The 22,125-nt window shown below is 39.1% G+C and overlaps 2 protein-coding genes across 2 annotated transcripts; both read right to left on the reverse strand.

Annotated features, from left to right (window-relative positions):
* Positions 1-7,996: 7,996 nt before the first annotated feature.
* Positions 7,997-11,096, reverse strand: LOC112143948 (protein FAM8A1). The gene is made up of 5 exons (XM_024268213.2): positions 10,401-11,096; positions 9,393-9,513; positions 9,181-9,304; positions 8,974-9,113; positions 7,997-8,894 (listed from the first exon to the last, which is right to left on the reverse strand). Exons 1-5 carry the CDS (start codon positions 10,870-10,872, stop codon positions 8,750-8,752), a joined length of 1,002 nt encoding a protein of 333 aa, XP_024123981.1. The 5' UTR covers positions 10,873-11,096; the 3' UTR covers positions 7,997-8,749.
* Positions 11,097-12,713: 1,617 nt separating this feature from the next.
* Positions 12,714-13,625, reverse strand: fabp4b (fatty acid binding protein 4b). The gene is made up of 4 exons (XM_024268214.2): positions 13,463-13,625; positions 13,194-13,369; positions 13,011-13,112; positions 12,714-12,881 (listed from the first exon to the last, which is right to left on the reverse strand). The coding sequence occupies exons 1-4, from the start codon at positions 13,533-13,535 to the stop codon at positions 12,828-12,830; spliced, it is 405 nt and encodes a 134-aa protein (XP_024123982.1). The 5' UTR covers positions 13,536-13,625; the 3' UTR covers positions 12,714-12,827.
* Between the last annotated feature and the right edge of the window lie 8,500 nt (positions 13,626-22,125).

Consider the following 22,125-nt stretch of genomic DNA (forward strand, 5'->3'; position numbering starts at 1 on the left):
CCATACCATGAAAAATCACCTTTTTGAGCTTTTAAGTGTATTATACAGTTCAATCAAGAACCCCAAAGTGGTATTTTGATCTTTTTTTGGAATAATCCTCTAAAAACCTGCACTCTCAGCAGCAGCCCCTCCCATACCCACGAAAACAAACGGGTCCTCACGTGCTGATGTCACAAGGTCAGAACCGCCGCCTTCAAGATGAGTCTGCTCCACCCCCAGGCTAACGCAAACAAGCTAGCAGCTCAACCTAGCGGTGTTCAGCTAATTTCACTGCAAAATGAACCCATTAGCCATCGCCACTCTGACTGTGCCAAATTTTGGGGATAAACACCCAGGCTACACAGTATCTACATACATATATTTTTAAAAATGGGATGCTTTTTTTCGTGGGCGACATGCTGACGAAGACGGCTTTAGGACGACGTCATGAAGTCAGGGAACGAAAGGCGCTGCCTCAGAGATTGAGTCGTTTTACTTTCAGGTATGAAAAGAGTGCAAAACTAGCTTGTATTTCATAAATAATTTGTTTTCTATTGTTCCAAGGGTAATATATGTTTATTTATATGGATATAGTTAACTCTGGAAGACTTATGGCCCCTTTAAGAAAGTAAATAAACTTGTTTCAAGAAAAAACATCTTAATTTAATTAAATAATTAAGAAAACTTCTCAATAATAAAAATAATTTTAAATTTAGGAAATTTCTTTTTTCCTTAAAAAAATAATTGTTGTTAATATCATTTTCTTACCCTATTGGCAGATTCTTTTTGCTTTTTTTTAAAGAAAATCTGCCAATGAGGTAAGAATATTTGGCTAATTTCTTATTTTTTGCAGTGTAAACATGTTCCTACAGTCCTAGTTGCTCTCTGGTTTCATCTAAATACAGGCTTGCTTTTACCAGACAGTTTTGAATAAATTCTACAGTTTGCATAATAGTTGTTTGCAGCCAGTGTGTAGTTTGACTAGGATTCAGTTACTTTTAGGTTTGTTTTTTTTTTTACCAAACTGTTAAACAGCCAAGCAGGAGCAGAGCTACAACTGCTCCCCAATTTTTGAGTCAATGTTAGTATCATTTAAAAAGATTGTGAAATCATCAGTACAAGCTTCTTCAAGCACGGCAAAATAATAATAATAATAATAATAAAAGTCATAGTTTTAATGAAATCTTGAGCCCCTCAAATTATTTGCTACGCCCCTGCATATTAAATGCCAGCTCATGTTGGCCGTCAGCACCCTGGCTTTATCCAAAAATCTGCTCTGTTTCTTCGCTGTGGCGAGAGGAACTTCTTATTTTTGGAGAGCTCAATAAAAACTCATCAACAAAAAAACTGAATTTGGTATGTTGTCCTTCCACTCTCATTTCCACCCTTCCAAAGTCTTCTGACCTCCTCTCACCCCCCATAGAAAATGTTCTAGCTCTGCCACTGCAAATAAGTGAGATGCATTATCACATTTTACAAATGGGTTTTTCTCCATTGCTAAATTAAACATTTCATTATTTTTGAGCTTTGGTTTTTACATGTTTTATTTTTCCAGATGCAAAGAGTTTGAAGAAGAACTTAAAAATAGAACAGTTGTCTCCAGTATAATGTAGATTTATGTCAGAAAAACAAGATATTTGTTTATGTTTCCTGTCTCAGGAGCAGTTTTTAAGGTAGATTGAACACCTTCCAGTAGCAAACTCATGCATCAAAGCCTAATTTTCTCAGCTGTCAAAGCGCCTTTTGGGCAACACTGAAGTCCACAGGAGGTATTTTTCATTTCCAGTTGTTTGGTCATAATTCTATGGTGAATAAATGTTATGTAACCCTGCTGGCTGCTTGTTGCACGGCCTTGGAGACAGTCACAGTTGCAGCTGGTAAGGACAGAGACCGTCTAGACAGATTTCTTTCCGATCACAATGCACTTATTATCAATGTTGACATAGCTTAGAAAGCACCCTGACATTCAGCTGTCAAGGCTCTTTCCCTGTTATCAGCATTTAAAGAGGTGAACATTTCCTTTTAGGGCAAAGTTGTCAAAGAAAAAGTGAAAAGTTGAGCGTGAAGGCCTGAAGGCCCGGTAGGTCAAGTAGTATGGAAAATAAAACCCTCTAAACTCCATCCTGTCTGAGAGCAGACCTGCTTCTATTGTGGCGCACTACACTTTGGAGGGAGCAACATGCCTACTCCATGCTATGTGGGGAGAATGTGAAAGAACTAGCTGCCATGGCAACAAGGCAGCTCCACTGTCTCCAGTCCCCATTAAGAAAGATGGGTGGCAACGTGGCTGCAGCTCAATGGTGGTGTTGCATGACACGCTGAAAAGGCCTTTCTGCAGCAGTCAATGAAAAGGGGAAAAGGACAGCAGATCCATCAGGCAGGTAATGCCTACCTCACCTTCTTCTCTCAGAGAAGACGTTTCTGCAGTTTTTATCCCCTGAGTTAATAAAAACTGGGAGTTTGTGCAAGGTCAGAGGGATTTTTAGTTTGGAAGGATCTTAAGAAAAACGTCAAAAGAAGGTTGAAGGTTTTTTATATTTATAAATGCTGTTTAAAATATCAACTGTTTTGTCAATCAAGAGTCTAAAAGTTTGTCTTGCAAAAGATCTATTTGTGCTTTATGATTCATAGTTTAGGCTGCGACTGCTTTTGTGGAGGAGTAGATGAAGAACCTTTTAATCAACCTGTTACGTCAGAATGATTACCTGTATTGTCACCACTTTCCACAGAAATCCCTCAAATGCTTTTTATTTTTACTGAAAAAAAGCAACTTCTCTCCATTTTTAACTATAATTGTCATGCCATGGGTAACAGATTCCCTGTTGACAGCGAGTAATTAGACACTGAAGTCACACTTCCCAGTCAAATGATCTGAGTTTACCGCAGGATGCCATGAAACAGAGTTTCTTGACTCATGTAGAAAACTGTGCATGTGGTGGGAGCCAAATTCAGCAGAACAAAACAGATTTCATCCTGAGCCCAAGTGAGTGCCAAGACTCTTTCATTCAGCCCAAAATAGCAAGCCACTGCTTACGCACATCTCCAGAACATAGTTTAGGCAACTAAAAGATTGGGTGGGAGTAATTTGTGGAGGAGGAATACAACCAGTGAAAGAAGAACTCTGTGGAGTTCAGTCGACAACATTAACCAAATGAATCAGACACACCAGATTGTGTTTAAAACAAGAAGAAAAAAGGAAGAAAACAAAACAAGCTGTGCAGCCAGGAGGGAAAGTTGTAATTAGCTTTGATTTGGATAGATTCATATGACAAACTAATTCATTCTAACGGGTACATTTTTAAGTAAACACCTTTTTTGAAAACTGAAGAAAGTGAAATTTGAAAACTGAAGCAATGAGTTTGACAACTAAAGCCCTAAAATGACCTCCTTTAATTAATTACCTTCCTGCCTCCTCTTTATTCAATACCAGTTTCACACAGTAGAGGGCGCCTCACTGGAGCCTTCAATTGCAGCAAAGAGCTTTTTGAATTCCTCTTATAGCTTTACCTGTTCGTCCTTCAAACTCAAGAGACACTGCTTGAAATATACAGAGCCCTCTGCCTTTTTACATGCAGATTTTACTAGAATAAAAAAGCAGGTCTGAAGGTGAATGTGTCTCAATGAGAAGTAATTTACATTTCATGGAGGTTCTCTGGTTTGCTGTGTTTAACATACTCAACTTAAGCAGCTCTATATCTGGGCTGCAAATGCACTCCTTTATAGTATCAAGAAGGATTGCACTGTCTTCTTTTACCTTTTTGGCCTGTTTGACACAATCACTGAAGGTGTTTAGACTTGTAGAAATGGACGTCTAAAAAAAGTATTTTTCACCTCTTGGTTGACAACTTTGACAGTGAGAGCCTGTCTTTGTTTTTTAACTTTATTTAGACCCATTTCCCAAATAATAGCCCGGTAAAATTCAAATGCAAAAAGTTTAGGAATGGTCAAACTTTTTGGCTCATGGGGCACAAGGGGTGCTAAACCTTTTAGAAGGTCTGGACCAGGAGCAGATGTGTGAATGTAATCCACTTCAAAAAAGAAAATAATAATGGAATCTGGACAAAAAGATGCTTTAATTTGGATTGAAAATTAATATATATACAGATTTAAACTGAACATTTTTTAACTTTTATTTCAAAACTGTGACTTTTTTCTGATTTTAGAGTCAAATGCACCAATGGGTTGGTGTCCATCAGGGGAAAAGACAAACTTGGAGAAATGTTGCGTTTGTTTGGTGTTGGAATGATCCGCAAAAATGATTGCTGGACTCAGAAAACAGCCCCTAGGTGTGAATGTGAGAGTGAATGTGTGTGTGATTGAGGCCCTGCGACAGACTGGCGGCCTGTCCAGGGTGTACCCCGCCTTCGCCCTTCAGTAGCCGGGATAGGCTCCGGCACCCCCGCGACCCCGAAAGGGAAGAAGCGGTCAAGAAGATGGATGGATGGATGGACTCAGAAAACACACGTGAACATCAGAAAAACAACAAAATCTTCCAACATCACATCAATGCACAATAACTGTCTCCACCTAAGCAAACATCAGTGTATTTGTAGTGCGCCGTCTATGGTTAAACACCAGCATTACAGGAGAAAAATAACATAAATAAGGATAATTAATATAATTTATTCCAATTTGGTGGGCTGATTATATAAGAGCTGTAGTTTGCCCACTCCTGATCTAATTCATAAATTGTTGTTTTCAACATTAAAAATCCTGATTAGAACATTTTGATGACCAAATTTAGAAAAAAAATACTTTTTAGATATTTTTTCATCCTCTTTCTTAAGGTCCAGGAACAATGCTTTAGACTGGAAGGAAGACTGAAGTTTTTTTTGTTTTGTTTTGTTTATTTCACCTATTCTTACCCATTCATAACTCTGTTACACTCTGTGTTATAAATAAAGTTTTTTTTTCCCTTGCAGAAGTCATTTGGATTTGTATATGTCATTTATTAACTGATTGCTTCATGTTGTAGAAGTCATGAAACAAGTCAGAATAACGCCACTTTTACACCAAACTGTTGAGTTTTGATGCAACCGAAGAGAAGCACATTTCTAATTCCCGCCTTAATCCAGTTACATGATAAAAGAGAAACAAATTCTGCCCGACAGTGACTAAATTACAAAAAGTCACAAGAGGACAAATGGCTTAACACATTTTTCATCTTGTTTTTTTTTTTTTCTTCCCCATTTACTTATGCATTTTCTCAACTGTTCCTTGAAATATAAATAGAAAATAAGTCAAAGTGGGGGAAAAAAAAATAAGTCTGAAAATTTTCCACAGTTACTAATGCAGCATCCCACGGTTGTCCTGACAACCTAATATTCAGAGTCTCGAGGGGAAATCTACTGTATTAAAAAAAAAGAACAGCTAGAAACCTGTTATGTATTTAAAAACTGCATGAATGTTGCACACACTAACAGACACACACTCACATTTCCGCTTTGTGTGTCTACATCACTCATCCAGAGTTTGTACTTGCTCTACACTCACATCTATTTTTACAGCAGGAGAGGAAGTGGAGCACAGGGAATGTACTGTTCAGTAGGAACAAGTCTTTTATTTATTGTTTTTTTTTAATTTGGAAAAGGGAGAGCAATTTCCACTCTGATCATCTTCTGACCTATTTTTATAGTGTTCCTAGTGGCCATTTAAATTTAATTATGCCTCTTTAAGCCTAATTTTTAAAATAAATGTGTTAAATTGTGAGAAAAATGCTACAAGTAGATGTTAAAAATACTATTTTCATTGGAGTGGGTCTTTAAGTGTAACATCTCTGCAGGGAAAGTCATAATAAATTTAAAAAATGTATCTAGGGAAAAACAAAAAGCAAGTCTTAACATATGATTAATAAATTATAAAGATTATTGGTATGTAAAATGCAAAAATATGTTAATAGATGCATGTTTTTTATTTTTTTATTTTAGATGATGTCTCCAGAGTTAAAGTGGGCATTCATGTCTCCCCCCAGTCAACAGGTCTCCTCTTCATCAACAGCTATTTCCACTCAGCCAACCTGAAGTGACTGGCTCCACTTGAAAGGAATACCAGAAGGCGCAGACACTCTGAGCAACAGCGTTTCAGCCCACATCACCTTTCTGCCACTTCAGCTCACCTAGAGTCTGTTTGTATGAAGAGCAGCTGCCACATGCTGGCAGCACTGAGCTAGCAAAAAAAATGTTCAAGGGCACAAATGTCATCAATTGCTGTGGATATTTGAGTTCATCTGAGCCCAGACTATTTACCTTATCCCTGTGGTCTGATTGTGGATCTGTTCAGATGCAGGACACATGGTTGTCAGGGAAAGCTGTGAGCCCTTCATGGATTCCCTGTTCGAGGCAGAAAGGCTGGACACTGCATCAACTCTGTACCGTATGGCTCACCATGTGGTGACGAGGAAGTGGATTCTTCACTGAAATCTGAACAAGAATTCGGGGATTGACTTTCCTCCAAGTACAACAAAGAGGATTTTATTGAAAAAAAAGGACAGACTTGCAGTTTTTCTTCATTATTTATGCTTTAAACTCATTTATAAATCCAAAAAAATCTTCAGAGAATTTCAAGATTTGGATGCAGCAAAGCGTATTCCACTCTCATTAGATGCAGCAAACGTCCTCATTTTCGTCTTTGCTGATGTTTCCCTCACATCCTGTGATTTGTGCGGATGCTCTTTATACCTTTTGGGTTATAATAATCCAAAGTTTATGGCACAATGAATGGAAGCTGCATGTGGGGGGGTCAGCCTGTAATCTGGCAGTGCCATCTGTAGCTGTCATCTGAAGCTGCCACTTAGTGGGCTGAACCCAATCACCATGTCAACACTTGCCAAGTGTTGGAGCTGCCATGGTCCCCTCCGAACGAGATCTGCCAGGAAGCTGGAAGTATGAGAAGCATGTCTCCAACACCAGCTGTTCTGGTGAAGCCTGACTCATGCCACGGGGAGGCAGGGCCGCTGCCTTTCTATGAGGATGGATGGACTTCATGCAAACACATATGTCCACTTGAACTAGAAAGAAGACGAGCTGGTTTCAGATGTATGCACTGGGAAAGTGTTTCTAAATTAGAAGAACTACATGGATCCACGCAGAGAAGAAGCTCACACATTTAAGATTCATCACCTTCACCCTGAGAGGGGTCACAGAGGTCGTGGAGTCTGTCCTGGCTATAAGTCTAAAAAAAAAAAAAATCAAAGGTCAACTTTAGGTTCTGGTTAAATCTTTAATCCACCCCCCAAAAATATTCTGCACCTTAGATGAAAGGTAATCGATTCGGTGATATATCGCGATATTTCATCTGGTGATACTTGTATCGATTTAAAATGTTGTCAAGAAAGTGAATTGTCTTTTTAGTAACAGGAAAGGAGTATTGATATTGAGGTAATTTTTTTAAGTTATACTCTAAAGAAAATTGTAATATAAACATTATTCTGGTACAGTTGTGAGATTTATCGAGATATGTATCGTGAGACTCATTTTGCGATATGTTTTGTATCGCCAGACTTGTGCCGATACCTAACTACTAACACTGGATGTTTCCCTAAAATAAGTCTTTTTTTATTTAACACAAAAAATGACTTTTCTTTTTTCTGACTTTAATACTAAAATGTTTCAACACTTTTTTTCCAAATATTTTGAAAACACATTTAATCTTTTTTTTTCTTTTAACAAGAATTGGTGTTAAAAGTCTGTGGGGAACCCTCCCAACATGAGTGGACTTTACACTTATTTTAGGCCATTCTATCCTAAACTTTTTTTTTTAGTAAAACTAAATAAAGGCAATAATTGTTACATAGTAAGATAGTAAAAAAAAACTCCTTTGTAAAACTAAAATTTGAAATAATTTTTAAAACAGAGAAGTTTCATTTCATTTTTTTAATGGAAAAAAATAATAATTTACACAAAATCCATCTCTCTCTCACACACAGACACAAATAAATTTGGGAAATATATATTTAAATTAATTTAACTGAAAATGATTCATCTGATGCAGCTAAAATGATTCAGAGGGAATCACAGAATGAGAGAAAACCAATCCTGAGCAGCTTTTAATGAAATATAAAGTAAACGCAAAAACAGTACAATTAAAGTCATGTAGAGATGGACCAAGCGGCCTGTTAGAAAACCACTGAGGGTACAGCTCACATGGCACATCTAAATCTGTTAGAATGCCATAAATACTTAATTTTTTAACTGCTTCTTGCATTCCAAACCATTCATTTCAGATTCCATGTGCTTCCCAGATGAGGTAAAATAAATAGATGGCGCTGAAGAGCTTTATGCATGCTTCATACTCGTTAAACACAAATGTGTATCAGTTTTAACCAAAATCGTTTACCCTAATTGTTCATCCATTTTTCCTTACATTCTTTTCTTACAAACAGTCATTAAAGGGTTTTTAGAAACAGATTATAATACAAATATATACTGAGGGTAATGAGTCATTTAAACACTGTGTGATCCATGATATTCACCTTTGAACTAGAAGTCAGTAATAATATTAATTTAAAAAGAAAAGGCAAAGCATGTGTTGATAATAAAAAAGTGCATTTACCACCATTCCTACTGTGCTTTAAGCAGATACTGAAAGCAGCATGTAGACCTCCATGCAGAATTACAGTGAGTGTCGGGAATAAGCTGGAAAAAGAACCACATTGATGTGATTCAGGTTTAAGGGGACGCCTCAACTTCACTGCATTCTAGAAGAAGCTGCGCACAGCAGCGTTTGAGTTCTGTGGTTGTTTTCATGTTGCAAAAATGGTTCTGTTTTGGCATCATCTGAGCCGGGATCGCTTGACGACAATCGTACCGGCAACCATGTCGTACACAGTCCTGTTGTGCTGGAAGAAGAGGAGCGTGATGAAGGCGGGGAAAAAGAAAGCGATGGAGAAGTTTTTATTCAAGGCTCGGACTGTTGATCTGAAAGAGAAAAACGGACGACTTACTGAAACGCCTGCTCAAAAACTTAAAAGGTGTATTTTATAAATTGGTCACTTACGCAGAAAGAGAGACGTTAGTTGCTGGGACCACCAGCACTCTGTTGGGCTGAACCATAATAGAAGAATCGCACGTTACGACCCTAAGTCCGATGAGAAACTTCCCCGGTGTGGCTCCTCCTGCTCCCCAAATGCACACGATCTGAACCAAGAGATTCCACATAAATTCACAGAGTCTTTGCAAAGCTTTTAAATGCGTAAAAACGTACCTCATAAAAACAAACTAGTATCCTGTAAACAAGGGCAACAAGCATCATTTTCTGCAGCTCCTCCATGGATGTGTCCTCGTCGATTTCCTCTACTATGAAATGCATGGCAAACTTTGATACATCTCTGAAAAAAGGATATAATAAAGACAAAAAAGTTATTCTGCATCTTATTATAAAGGATAAAAACAAAAATCCCTGGGACCAAAACTTACTTGATTCCACTAAGATGCATAATACTGATGATTATGGTGGCTTTAATGAAAAACAGTATGAAGAAATCCACCATCTCAGCCATTAGTCTTTGGAGAGGTGAAGGAATGATGTACTCCCGGCCTGGTGAAAACAACAAGCCGGTTTTAGGAAAAAAAGTTGCATGGTGGTACGGTGGTTCTCACATCTCAACATTTTGGAGTTTAGCTAATATTTCAACTACATGCTGTTTTGGCTAATTTAGGCTTTTTTTCTTTTGTCTTTTAGGCTGTTTTGGAGATTGGCTAATATTTACATGCTAATGTTTTTGGCTAATTCGGGCTTTTTTCCACTTTTTAGGCTATATTGAAGTTTATCTATTTTTCAGCTACATGCTAGGTGTTTTGGCTAACCTAAGTTTTTTGTTTGTTTTTTTAGCTAATTTGACACTAAGCAAGTATTTCAGCAGCTGGCTATCAGCTTCAGCATTTTCAGCTATCAGCTTCAGTGATTTTAACTATCAATTTCAGCATCTTCAGCTATCAGCACTAGCATGTTCAGCGCCCAAATTCAGCTTACAGCATCCACACTAGAATTATCACAGGTAATGCTATATATTTAGCTCATAATTATGTTAAAAAGTTACTGTTTTAAGAATTTCATTTCAATAAAATATTCATCTCGGCCCATAAGGTGTGTTTTGGATATAAACTGAGTTTGGCGATACAATTCATATTGATTTCGGTTCATTTTGAACGATCCGATTCACTGATATAAAATCAATTCTTTAGCCAAAACACTAACCAGTTTGTTTCAGCTAAATACCTCAGTGCAGGTTGTTTTTCATACTAGTGTAATTTTAAAAATGTGTAACAACAAGTAAACAAGAATTAATGACAAATCCATTCACATTTTTAGTTTACCACTATTGTTTTTGCACTTAAAGATGATACAGAGGGAATATTGTTCTTATATACTTTTATACAAACTACTGTTCTTGATGAATGCTGGGAATACGCCGCTATTTTTACCTGCTCTTTGGGCATTCCGGTTGTCCTGCGGCGTCTGCTGCTGCTGCGGCTGTGCGGGAACTGCAGCCCCGGCAACGCCTTCACCTGCGCGGCTGCTCGAGGAAGTGGCGGCGTGCGGGTAGGGCGATAACGGCAGACCGAGCAGGCTGCTGTGCCAGCTCTGGGGGCTGAAATCCACCGCCGTCGACGCTCCACTGCCGGACGACGGGAAATAATACGGACAGGACATGGCTGACGCCGCCAGCCAGCTCTGCCAGTTCACATATCCAGTGTAGTACTGCCACATCCATGCCTGCAGCTTCTCGCAGTACTCCGCTGTGGCGCGGCTTTCCGCGGGGTCTTTCTTGCGGTCAGAGTTGTTCTGGTTGTCTGTTCTTTGGGTTTCGCTGTCATGCGGAGACGTAACGTCTCTAACAAAGGGCTTACTATTTTCTTTATCGACTCCCATAGTTGTGTTTTCTTTGTCGACCATGTTTGAAGGCGTTGCGTCACGTACAAACGTACTTCGTCATTCGGGGTCAGTTCATTTTGGACCAGTCAAAAAAGAAAATAAATATTTTTGAAAAGATCATTTAAAGATTAGGTACTACCTTATATATTTTATTAATAAACTATTTGATAAATATTTTGAAATATGTTGTATATCATGAGAGAATTTACCGAACGTTAATTTTGGATTTATAAGTCACCTATCATTTTGGTGAAGTGGTATCTTCCAGAAAAAATGCTTTTACAGGAATCAACCACTAGAGGGAAGCATTTCAACAATTGTATTTTAACTTCAACTTTTTTTTTTTTTTTTTGCATTTTTGGCATGAAAATTAGTTTATGTAATAAAACAAATCTTATGTAATTCCTTGTGAAATTGCTAGTCTATCTGAATAATTATGCCCATTCTGTTCCTATTAATAAAGGATTGTTGTTGCCCTATTAAAACAGGATTTATGCTGAACAAGGCCAAACATTCAGAAATCTCTTTCAAGCTATTTTTTTCTGGTTTTGAAGCAGTTTCAGTGTTTACATCAATAAGTAACTTAAAGAAAACTTTGAAATTGAGTAACACTGAAAACTGCACTCAATTACTTAGAAACACAGGAAGCTAACAAAGAAGTTTGTTTGGGGCTCTTTATAAAGGAAATTGTGTAAAGAGGAATATAGCAAAAAATAGGAAATTGCACTTTTGTACAAGTTTCTCTAAGAACTGGAGTTTTATCAGATGATAGTTTTTACCGGTCTGGCCCTCCAAAGATGGAGGTTGATCATGCAGACAGTGACTTCAAGAATTGTATACTTGTATGTATGTTCTTATATATTCACAAGAACAATCATGAAGACATTTTATTAAAAACATTTAAAGAGCCATATATTCTACAGTGTTACTTTGTCTACTATTAAAGGATCTTAATTTTGAATGACTGGTTAAGTGGATTTAGAGCAATAAGAATTACCAGCTGATCGGGTGGAGGTAAAGCCATTCAAATAAAGTCTGCTTATTAAACCCTCTACACACTTCCAAGAAAGCTTAATCTGTAAAAACAAGGTCCCCCTACAATGCAAAAGATTAGGGAAGTCTTGGCACTTGGAGAAAAGTATGTTGGTATGCAACACGGCCCTGCAATGAACTGGTGAGCCTTGCATGGTGTACCCCACCTTTGCACATCAGGCGAGATAATAAAAGACATTAATTTGTAGAGCACATGCTGTGTGCAGAAAGTGCTTTAAATAAAATTTAAAAAAAGAGGGAAAAAAATCAACAGGCTCCAGCATCCCCAATGACCCCAAAAGGGTTTAAGCAGGAGTTCATTGTTGCTCGATTGCAGAGGCTGTTCATTTGTTTTAGGATTTATGCATCAAAATGCTGCTACAAAGCCAGAGCTAAACCAATTACTTTAATGTACTCAGAGTACATCTGTATATCCAAGCCAAAAGGGCCTGATTTGTAAGAAATGGAGTGGGGGGGCAGCATTAACCTCAAGGATCAGGGATTTAGCCTCATGCCTCCATTCACTCACATCCTTGTCATATGGGCTTCATGCTGCTTTTGCTTGTTTAAACAAAAGGCTTTTGTCTGCACCCACATCCAGTTAGCCTGGAAATGGAATTCATCCAGTCAGATCACTAGGAATAAAAACTGACCAGCCTAAAGTCTGGTCGAGGGGCATTAGACTGAAAGCCAAACACTTAAAATGAGATCACTGCCCCTTGGCTTAGTGTGAGGTAAAGCAGAGGTCATTAGCTAATTAAGGTATTTGCTAGAATTTAAATGCCTTACCGTAACAGATTTTATGGAGGTAGGAAAAAAAGTTCACAAAAGTTGTTTAAATTATTTTATTCGCATGGATGATAAGTTACATTGACAGATCATTCATGAACAGACAAGAGTCAAACTGGAATGATGGACGTCAGGCTGATGTCATTTAGGAAAATTTATGCTGCCTTCTCGTATGTCCTCACAGCCACAACATCATCCATGATACATTTCTGCAGAGACAGATTCAATACGTCAGTTCACTCTTGCAAGCTAGCCAATTTACCGTTTTGATCCCCTTAAACTATACCATTTAAATATTATTCTGCCTCTCAAGGCTACTTTTTAAACACTTTACTTACAGCTATTAGCTTCCCCTCTTGGATCTCTCGCTCCAGAGTTGAGGTCTTACCATCCCAGCTTTGTTTCTGCACAAGTTTGCCGTTCTCAAGGGTGAATGTAGACTTATAGGAAAAGCACAAATTACAATATTAACAGACATGTTAACTACAGAAAGAGATGGCCATGAGCTGCTGTCAAAGTACCTTTACATTTCTACCATCCACTGTATTCTCATCAAATTCCTCATCCAACTTGAACTTGATCTCTGTGGTCTTGAAGGTGCTCTCAGCTTTCATAGAGATGACCCCGTCAGCACCCACCTGGATGACCAGGTTAGGCTTCGTTATGTTGCCCATTTGGCGGGTGGCAAACCCCATACCTTCAGAAAGAAAACAAAACAAACTTTCTTCAAAAGTTTTGTCACTGAAATTCCTTTATATCATCAAAGTCACACAAACTCAAAACCACTGACCGACAGCCTTCATGTACTCATCAAAGTTCTCGCTGGAAGCTAAAGTCCAGGTTCCTGCAAACTGTTCAACCATGGTGGTTAAAGATGCTCAGTCACAGAGAGAGAGTTGTTCTGGTCTGCAGGTCAGCCTCCACAGTCGGTCCCCTTTAGAAATGAAGCTTTATGAAGTCTGAACGACGGGCGCGCATGATTCCCGGCTACCAATCATCAGCAGGTGCTGCCGTTGCCATGGAAACCAGAGGCTTAGGAGGCGTGTCTTCAAACCTGATTGGGATTATTTGTTTGATCGGGTTTACTGACTCCAGAATTATTAAGAGAGACTAAGATGTTGCAATTAAAGTCAGGTGATTAGTGTGTGGTTTTAGTTTAGTCGCACAAAATACAATGAGCTAACATAAATTAAATCAATTAATGCAATTTGAAGACTTTTCTTGTTTCAATTCAAACTAGTTTCTTTTTTTTTTACACTGTTGCAGCTCAACACTCCAACTCTCAAACAGAGTTTAATCATTATAAGGTGATGAGTCATAGAGAATTTAATTAACTAATAAAAGTCCACTTTATTTTGCTTTTATTTGTTTTCAACAAATCATCTCAATGAACTCAACAACATTAATTTCTTTGGAGTTGCAAAGTAACTCTATTTTATGATCTAATGGAACCTTTTGCCTGCTGCTGCAGTTCTTAGATTCCTTCCAAAGACTATAAATTAATTGATGATATATTCTAAGAGCTTTGGAGAAAAAAACACGTTCCCCATAACAACTTTATGCAACAATTGTACCATTTCTGACTGTATAGCAAAGAAAAAATCTGCCTCAAACAATGAAAATAGTTTTTAAAAATAGTTTTTTTTAACAGATCTGTTTCTTCTATTGTATACTGCAGTATTTCTATGTATTTCTTTCTGTACTTGATTAATTTATTGTTCATTTATAAAATGTAGTTTTATCCTTTGTTTTAACTGGGCGTTTAAGGTAGTTTGTGAAGCTTTATATGTCAAACATTAACCAGGAGATGGCGCCATTTAGAGCTTTAGGTGGAAATGTGAAGCATCTCCTGGTGGCTGATGAATGAAGACACTTCCACTTGGATGAGTGGTGAGATGTTTCAAGGGAGAGGATTTTAAGTCCAGATGTCATAACTCAACAGTCACCTGGATGAAGGAGAATCTTCACCAACATCTCTATGTAACTGTTTATTTTTTCAAAGAGGACTCCAATTTTGCCTAAGAAGTGAATAAAAAAGCCTTTATTGCACATTTTAAAAGTTTTCATCCATCAACAGTGTTTTTTTATATACTTTGGTCACAATTCTGTCAACAAAATTCTTCAACGCCCAAAAGAATCTTACACTGCCATCTAGTGGATAAACTCAGTCACAACATATGTTCAGGCTGAAGTGCTTTTTCTTTTTTTTTTTTTCTTTTTCTTCTTTTGTCAAATATTTTCTCTCTGAAACTCTGGGGTCCATAACAACTCAGTGTGCATTATATGCTGGACCTCATTAAATATTTCAAATAATCTATCCTGCTTTGGTCTATTAAGGCAATTGAGATCTAATCTAAACACCAGTGTTTCATAAAATTGCTTGAACAGATACTTAAGGATGACAACAATGTCACAAATTAACGTTTAAAGTAATGGTTAAGGGATATAATAATCTGAATTTGACTAATTGTTTTTCGAAGACTGTCACCCTAATGGAATTTGTAAAGTTTTATAATAAAAAAGAAAAAAGAAAAAACACGCAAATAAATGTTATAACATTATATCTTGTAAAATGTTATGCATAGCACTTTTAAAAGAGTGACATAATATATAAATACATACAAAAATTAAATTACCAGAATAATTATTAATGAGTGGTATTTATCTGAAATCAAACCAATAGAAAGAAGTTAGATTTACTTAAAGGTTCCTAAATTAGCTAATTATATTGGGATTTAGTTTTAATTATTTATTATATCTTCTTCTATTTCTTTGTCATTTATTATTGATTTTTTTACTTTTGTAAGAGGCAGAAATGACCTATTTATACAAATCAGTCTTTTTACCTCAGTGGACATTTGCATTAATCACCACTAATCTACACCTTATGTAGGAAAATATCCAACAGTTTTACATGCAAACTGCAAATAAATCACTGCAAATAGGTACGTGTGATAATCTTGATGTTTGATGGTTATGTTGTTCACAATAACTACAAAACAGCTTGTAAGAGTCTATCCCTCTATCTTAAACCCACTGTTTAAGTCACACTGATGCTGGAGCCTATCCCAGCTACTGTTAAGCAAAGGTGATGTAGACCCTAAACGGGTTGCAAGTCAGTTGCAAAGCTGCACAAATATACACACTCACGTCCCCATGAACTTTTACTTTTCGGAAATACCAATTAACAATAATTGATAAAGCTGGAAGAAACCCACTCACGCACATGCAAACTGATAGAGCCGGGACTCAAACCAGAGTCTTCTCACTGTGAGGCGAGAGTGCTAAACCACTACAGCACCGTGCAGCCCGCCTGTGAGGGTATGACAGTCAAAGGGGCTGAGCTTCCTGTCACATATCTAAGGCGATTATTTGTTGTTCTGTCAGCTGGAGTCTCTCTGTGTACACACAGGTGTCCCGCAGAATCAGAGCCCATCTAATGAACCTGAACTCTCGCAGACAAGTCCCCTACTTCGGTTTTCATCAACACTTCAGCCCCCATTGATGGGAGAACAGTGGCCATGAACAAAAGCTGTATATACTGTACAAACACAGCTCTGAGCGGCAGCACACTGACTCATTCTTTAGTTTGTGTGAGAACGGAGGGGGACCCCTTTCAGCTCCTTTGTGTTGGTGTCTGTCAACAGTGTAGTTGGAGGCAGAGCCCATTGTGGCGGCCAATGTTACGTATTGACACAGGGCCTCGTTCAGCTTGTTCCCAGGGTCCAACCTGAGCTTTCATGAATAATGGAGAGAGAGGATCCTCAGGGCCAAGGAGGAGTTTTCAGTCTGACAGGACCTGCCACCAACTACAGCTTTATTTACTGGCAGGTAAAGCGGGGCTTCAGCCAATCACATCGCTGATTATACAGAAGGTGTGAAACAAGAATCACAGTTCTTACATTTTCATTTTTTTTTTACGCTTTTGCAAAGGTTTATGTTCATATTTCATGTCATAATTTAACTATTTATGTCACTTTTATTATATTAATGATTTGCTCTCAGTACTATCCAAAGGTTTTCCTATTCTAATTTTTGCATTCACTGTTTCATGAGAATCAACTGGTGTGTGCTACACTTCTGGCACCAGCAGGGGATGTCACTTCAGGTCAGGGTCCCAGCAGGTCCAAACCATCTGCTGAAAGGCTCACATGACCTGAGCAATGTGCCCTCTCCGCTTTGCCTTTTTGCACGGCTGTTGGGGAAAACCAAAGGGTGGGCTCCGACCATTGTGCGCTACCAGGAGTTGTGTGTTTGCGAGGAGCATTTCGTGTGTGCGCACAGGTCAGTGAGGTGACTCTTGCTTGTGTGCTTTGAGCTTTTTTTCATGCGCCCGGCTTTGATCTTCTCTCCCATTCCTTCATCCCACACACTCTGTCTGCCCGAGGCCTCTGATTTGCAGCACATCGACAACGGGGCTGGTGGGGCAGCTTTGTAGAAGAGGGGGGGTTTCTCTCACAGAGAAGCTGCTTGTTCCGGAGAGGTGCAGGAAGAGAGCTTTTTCGTGGGGGCACAGTCACCGGGTGCAGAAAGCGGTGGGCGGATGGGTGTTCACCAGGAGCTAAAGTGATGTACAGTTCTCTCCCCCTCTTTCATGCTCCCTTAGATCACCCAACAGAGGGATGGAATTCTTGTGTGAAAACCAACAGCCGCCGCGCTCAGAGGGCGGCCTCCTGACCCTTTACAATATGGGAAAGTGTACCCCTAAGCTGGTGGTGTCATGAGAATCCCAGATAAATCACTCGACTTGAGGCCACTCGTGTCTCTCCGCATCTCACAAGGAGCGATTACTTTCTATGCGTCCTTTCTTCCTTAAGCTTTAAATAGGCGGAGTTCAAAGGGTTTTCCGCGTAATCAGCATGGCAAGAAGTTAGATGGTCATCATGTGAATATATACACACTGTGCCTGAAAACATGCTTTTATCCTCCCCCTGTGGCCTGATAATCCTCATATAACCCCAGACACGCACACACACATCAAGCACACACAGTTCCCTCACATCCCACCTGCTGGTGCGAGAGTGGGAAACGCAGATGCGAATGCACGCAGCAAAACCCCTAATTGAGGATTAATTGGAAAGGAGAGTGCTTATCTTTTTATAGACATGTGGTAAACGTCGAGCAGTGACAAAGCAACCATCTCAGCAGATGACTGCACTTAATATGTCATGACAAATCAGGGAGGGGGAGCTCTAGATGACCTAAAAATACATATCTATTGATTCTAGAATAAACACTATTAACTGGATTATAGCACACGCGCAAACTAATTTTAAATAGAAATGTTGCATTACCTGTGATAATGTTAGTGTGAATGCTTTTTGCTGAAAGTAGTCACTGAAGATGCTAAAGGTTTTTGCTGAAAATGGTGACGTTATTAAACCTTAATTTCTGAAGGATTGCTTAAAATTGCAAAAGCTATTTTGCTAAATGTCAAATTTGCTGAAAGACTGGAGATTTTGTTAAAGTATTATGATGGAGCACTGAAGTTGACCTAAATTTCTGAAAAGTCAAGTTGCTTAAAAATCCCTAATACATGCCAATTCTGAAAATATATTTAGTGTTTTGCTTAAATATGAGCCAAACTCTAAATTAGCCCCCAAAAAACCTCAGTAGATGCCAAATAAGCCAAAAAAAAAAACGAGCTTGTTGCTTAAATAGTGGCGAAACTCCAAAGTAGCCTAAAATTCCTCATCAAACTAAACTAGTCAAAAACGTTAGCCTGTGGCTAAAATATGAGCTAAACTCCAAATTAGTATAATAAAACCTCAGTTGATGCCAGCCAAAAAAAAGCTAACACGTTGCTTAAATACTAGCTAAACACTAAAATAGCCTAAAATTCCTTAATAAACTAAATGAGTCAAAAATGTTAGCCTGTTGCTAAAATAGAAGCTAAGCTAAATTAGCTTGTAAAAACCTCAGTAGATACCAAATTAGCAAAAAAATGTTAGCTAAAATGTTGCTAAAATATTAGGTAAACTCTATTTTTTTAATATTTAATATCATAATATTATGGGTATTTCAACGTTTTTTTTCCAAGTTATTATAAAAGATGAAAACATAGCCCATGAATATATTCAAAGGCTTCTTGCTGATCTGTTTAAAATGTTTAAATTTGAAGACTTTCTCTTTCATTTCCTGTGGGGCATATTTCACTCAATATTTCAGAAACTATAAAGTTTATGAATACCAAAAATGCAAGCTGAACATTTTGATTCCAAGATTGCTGAAATTGCTGAAAGTGTAATTGAATTTTTATATGCAGAAAAATGTACAGAAAGGAGCAGGAGAATCCCTATTGCCCAATTTTGAAGGATTATCAGGGGAAAAAAATATTGAAAAGCATGAAGAAATAAAGATATCCTGAAAAATATCATCCTGCAACAAGCGATAGTGTTTGTCAGGGTGATTGTAGAAAGAAAGACTATAGAGGCTGCGTTCTCTGTAGATCACTGGCAGTTTGACTGCAGTGGAGAGTAATGGGGCTGGCAGGGCGGAATCAATTACTGGCCACAACAGATTTTCCCACAGGTCAGAGCTTGGGAAAGCAGTACTTTACCGCAGAGCAGACAGCTGGCACTGAGCATCCACTGGGAAACCGGCTAGCTCTAAGGAAAAAAAAATAAAATAAAACTTAGATAAACTTGCAGCACAATAAATTTAGCTTGTTTTGCAATTTCAAAAAAAATATCTATCAATCGTTATACTCTTAAATCAGTTTATCAAAGGCGGATTTAAGGAAATGCAATAACAAACTGTCAGAAAACAACAACTTTATTTTGTGAGAAGCTGCAGACTGTTACTCATAACATGACCTTCAGCGATCAGAGTCCTGCAGCACACACACAAGCACACTAACTAGCCTTTCTTCTGCTTAACTTCAGCATCTCTGATGCTAACTAGGAGATACATTTCACTTCCAACCCCAAAATTCCAGTCGACCACGGCACACACTCCTTTGGACACACAATCCATTGATATGCAAACAATGTTTTTCCTGTGGCAACACAATGTGTGGCCATAAAAGTAGCTCGCTCCGTGGTACTCCTTTCTCTGGGAGGACATCACGTGCGTGCTCATTCAGGAGCCAGTCTTGTGATTCAGCTATTATTAACTGGTGCAAGTTAACTTGAAGCTGGTAAAGCGCCTGATTACTAAGGTGTATATGTATTTGTATCTTAGTCATATATTCATTCTTAGATTCTATGTAGATATTTGGACCCAAGGGAGGGAAAAAAAGGGGGGGAAAGAAAACTTTGGCCAAACAAAGAAACAAGGAAGTCAACATATCCTCCTTGGCTTTACCTATCCAAAAAGCAGAGGCAGAATAGATGCCAACAAAGGCAGGAAAATAAAGAATGAGTATGTGTGTGTATTATGGTCAAACAGTGGGAATGGGCCTGAGTCCTGGTCTGGTCCCAGCCTAATATAGTGTCTGGGTGCCGACTGGAACAAGCAGGAACAGACAGGAAACTGTGGCCCATAGGATAACATTGTGTGTGGAGGCTATCTAGTAGACATTTCCCCCAGAAGAACAGCCCCTCCAGGACCAACATGGGTGGCATTTTCTGTCTCAAAGAAAGTCATTCTTCATGCATGTATTCTGCAAAAGTTCAGCTTTTTTTTCTCCTCCAACCCTCACTTGAATAAAACATGATTAAGGAAATTATCTCCCATGAACAAATGCCTCCCTGATGACCTTCCTCCCCACAAAAGCCGCAAATGCAAACTTCAGTGCAGCAGTTGTTGAGTGGCAGGTATAAGATGTCAGGAGGGTGTGCACACAGGATGCAGGCACGGCTGTGAGCGTCGCTGCTGCCGACAGCCACAACGGTTGACATAGTAAATCAATCCTGATGGGAGGGTGAGTGAGACGGAGGCAGGAGGTGTAACGGGAGGGGGGGAGAAGGGGCCCGCTGGGACTGAGCCGGCCTCCGTCGGACACACTCAGCCCCTCAACCAGTCAGGGAGAGACTGTCGACGGGTGGGAGAACACTTGCCGGGAAGCGCTCACACGGAGATTGAGTTACCACGGAATTAGATCAGGGTTGTGGGAAACAGCACCTCCTAAACACACTTGCACACTCTACGGTCACACACACGTAAACACGCCGGCGCACACTCAGGACGCACTCGCACACACAAAGGAGTCACCCGGGGAAACCTGTGGGAAGATTGAGGAAGGCAGCTGGGCACACGCCAGTTCCAAACAAATGCTGGCCTATACCTTTTTGCTTCCTTGCACATAGTTTAAGAGCAGTTCCTTCATAATGGGGCCGAGCTACGCCCACGGTCAGGGGCCAGACTGGCATGCCGCTGGCACAACCTAACATAAAAATAATCTAAACAAATAGGTCACAAACAATGAGAACAAATGTGAGTAGACTGCAAGCAGGAAACATTGTGAAGTCAAAGGTGTGGAGCTTAGAGAAGACAAACTGTGATTATGTTTAATGGGCTGAAGGAATGTCAGCTAATGTGGAGGCCCTCAGGTGTGAGGTGATTGTGTCTACCTAATAGAGACCACATGAGTCTCTCCAGTTTGACAAACAGAAGCAAAGTGATGCAAAATATATTCAAGCTGCCGTTTATCAGAGGCACAAAGAGCCCTGAGTGCTTCAGTGTGCCTCAAAGAGCTGCAAGAGGTTATCCATCTGTGTATGAATCCACCATTTTCAGGATCAGGGTCAGACAGAGGCAGTCACCTTTACAAAGGTCAGTAAGGGGATAGAAATGACAAAAACTGTTAACAGAAGGCACGGCTGGAAGGCTAAAGAAGTAAAATCTGCGTTTGCACGTTAAGATCGGATTGAAGTAGCACACATCTGTCACTAATGAAGCCCCTCAGACATTTTGGGAACAGCGTTTGTTGTCTGCAGTTGCTCTTAGGAATCAGGCCCTCATCCGCTCTTGTCTCGCTCCCACTGCACCAACAACCTGACCTTCCAGACAGAGCAGAGAAACAGCTGTTCCTCAGCAAGGTAGTGGTCTCAACAGAGGGGGGGTGCAGCATGTGCTCGCCCTTACACTGATAGCCTAAACAGACACGTCAGGCCCCGAGCTCAACCTCAGGAAAGCTCAAATGTTCAACAAAATGGGGCAAAGTGAAAATGTAAAATTTATAAAATACAATTAGACGTGTAAAAAGTTGCATTTTTTATTTATTATATAGTTTGTGTCTATGTGGCTGTTTGATTAAAACATTGAAGTGTTTATTAAAAAAATACAATGAAGGAAAATTTTTTTCCATTTTGACATGCTTTGTTCTCCATCTTCATATTGCCTTTCAAATGGAATCTACAGATATTTTTCATTACCTGAACATATAACATCAGTATGTTTAACTGACAGTTGTCTTTGATTTCAGCATGTTGACTGGAACGCTCGTCAGCTTAGGTTGTCTGGCTTTGCAGACCAAGATCAGGTTCTCTGTTCTTACCGTGCACTAAACCA

The sequence above is a fragment of the Oryzias melastigma genome, linkage group LG16 (assembly GCF_002922805.2).
Source record: "Oryzias melastigma strain HK-1 linkage group LG16, ASM292280v2, whole genome shotgun sequence".
NCBI classification, from domain to species: domain Eukaryota; kingdom Metazoa; phylum Chordata; class Actinopteri; order Beloniformes; family Adrianichthyidae; genus Oryzias; species Oryzias melastigma.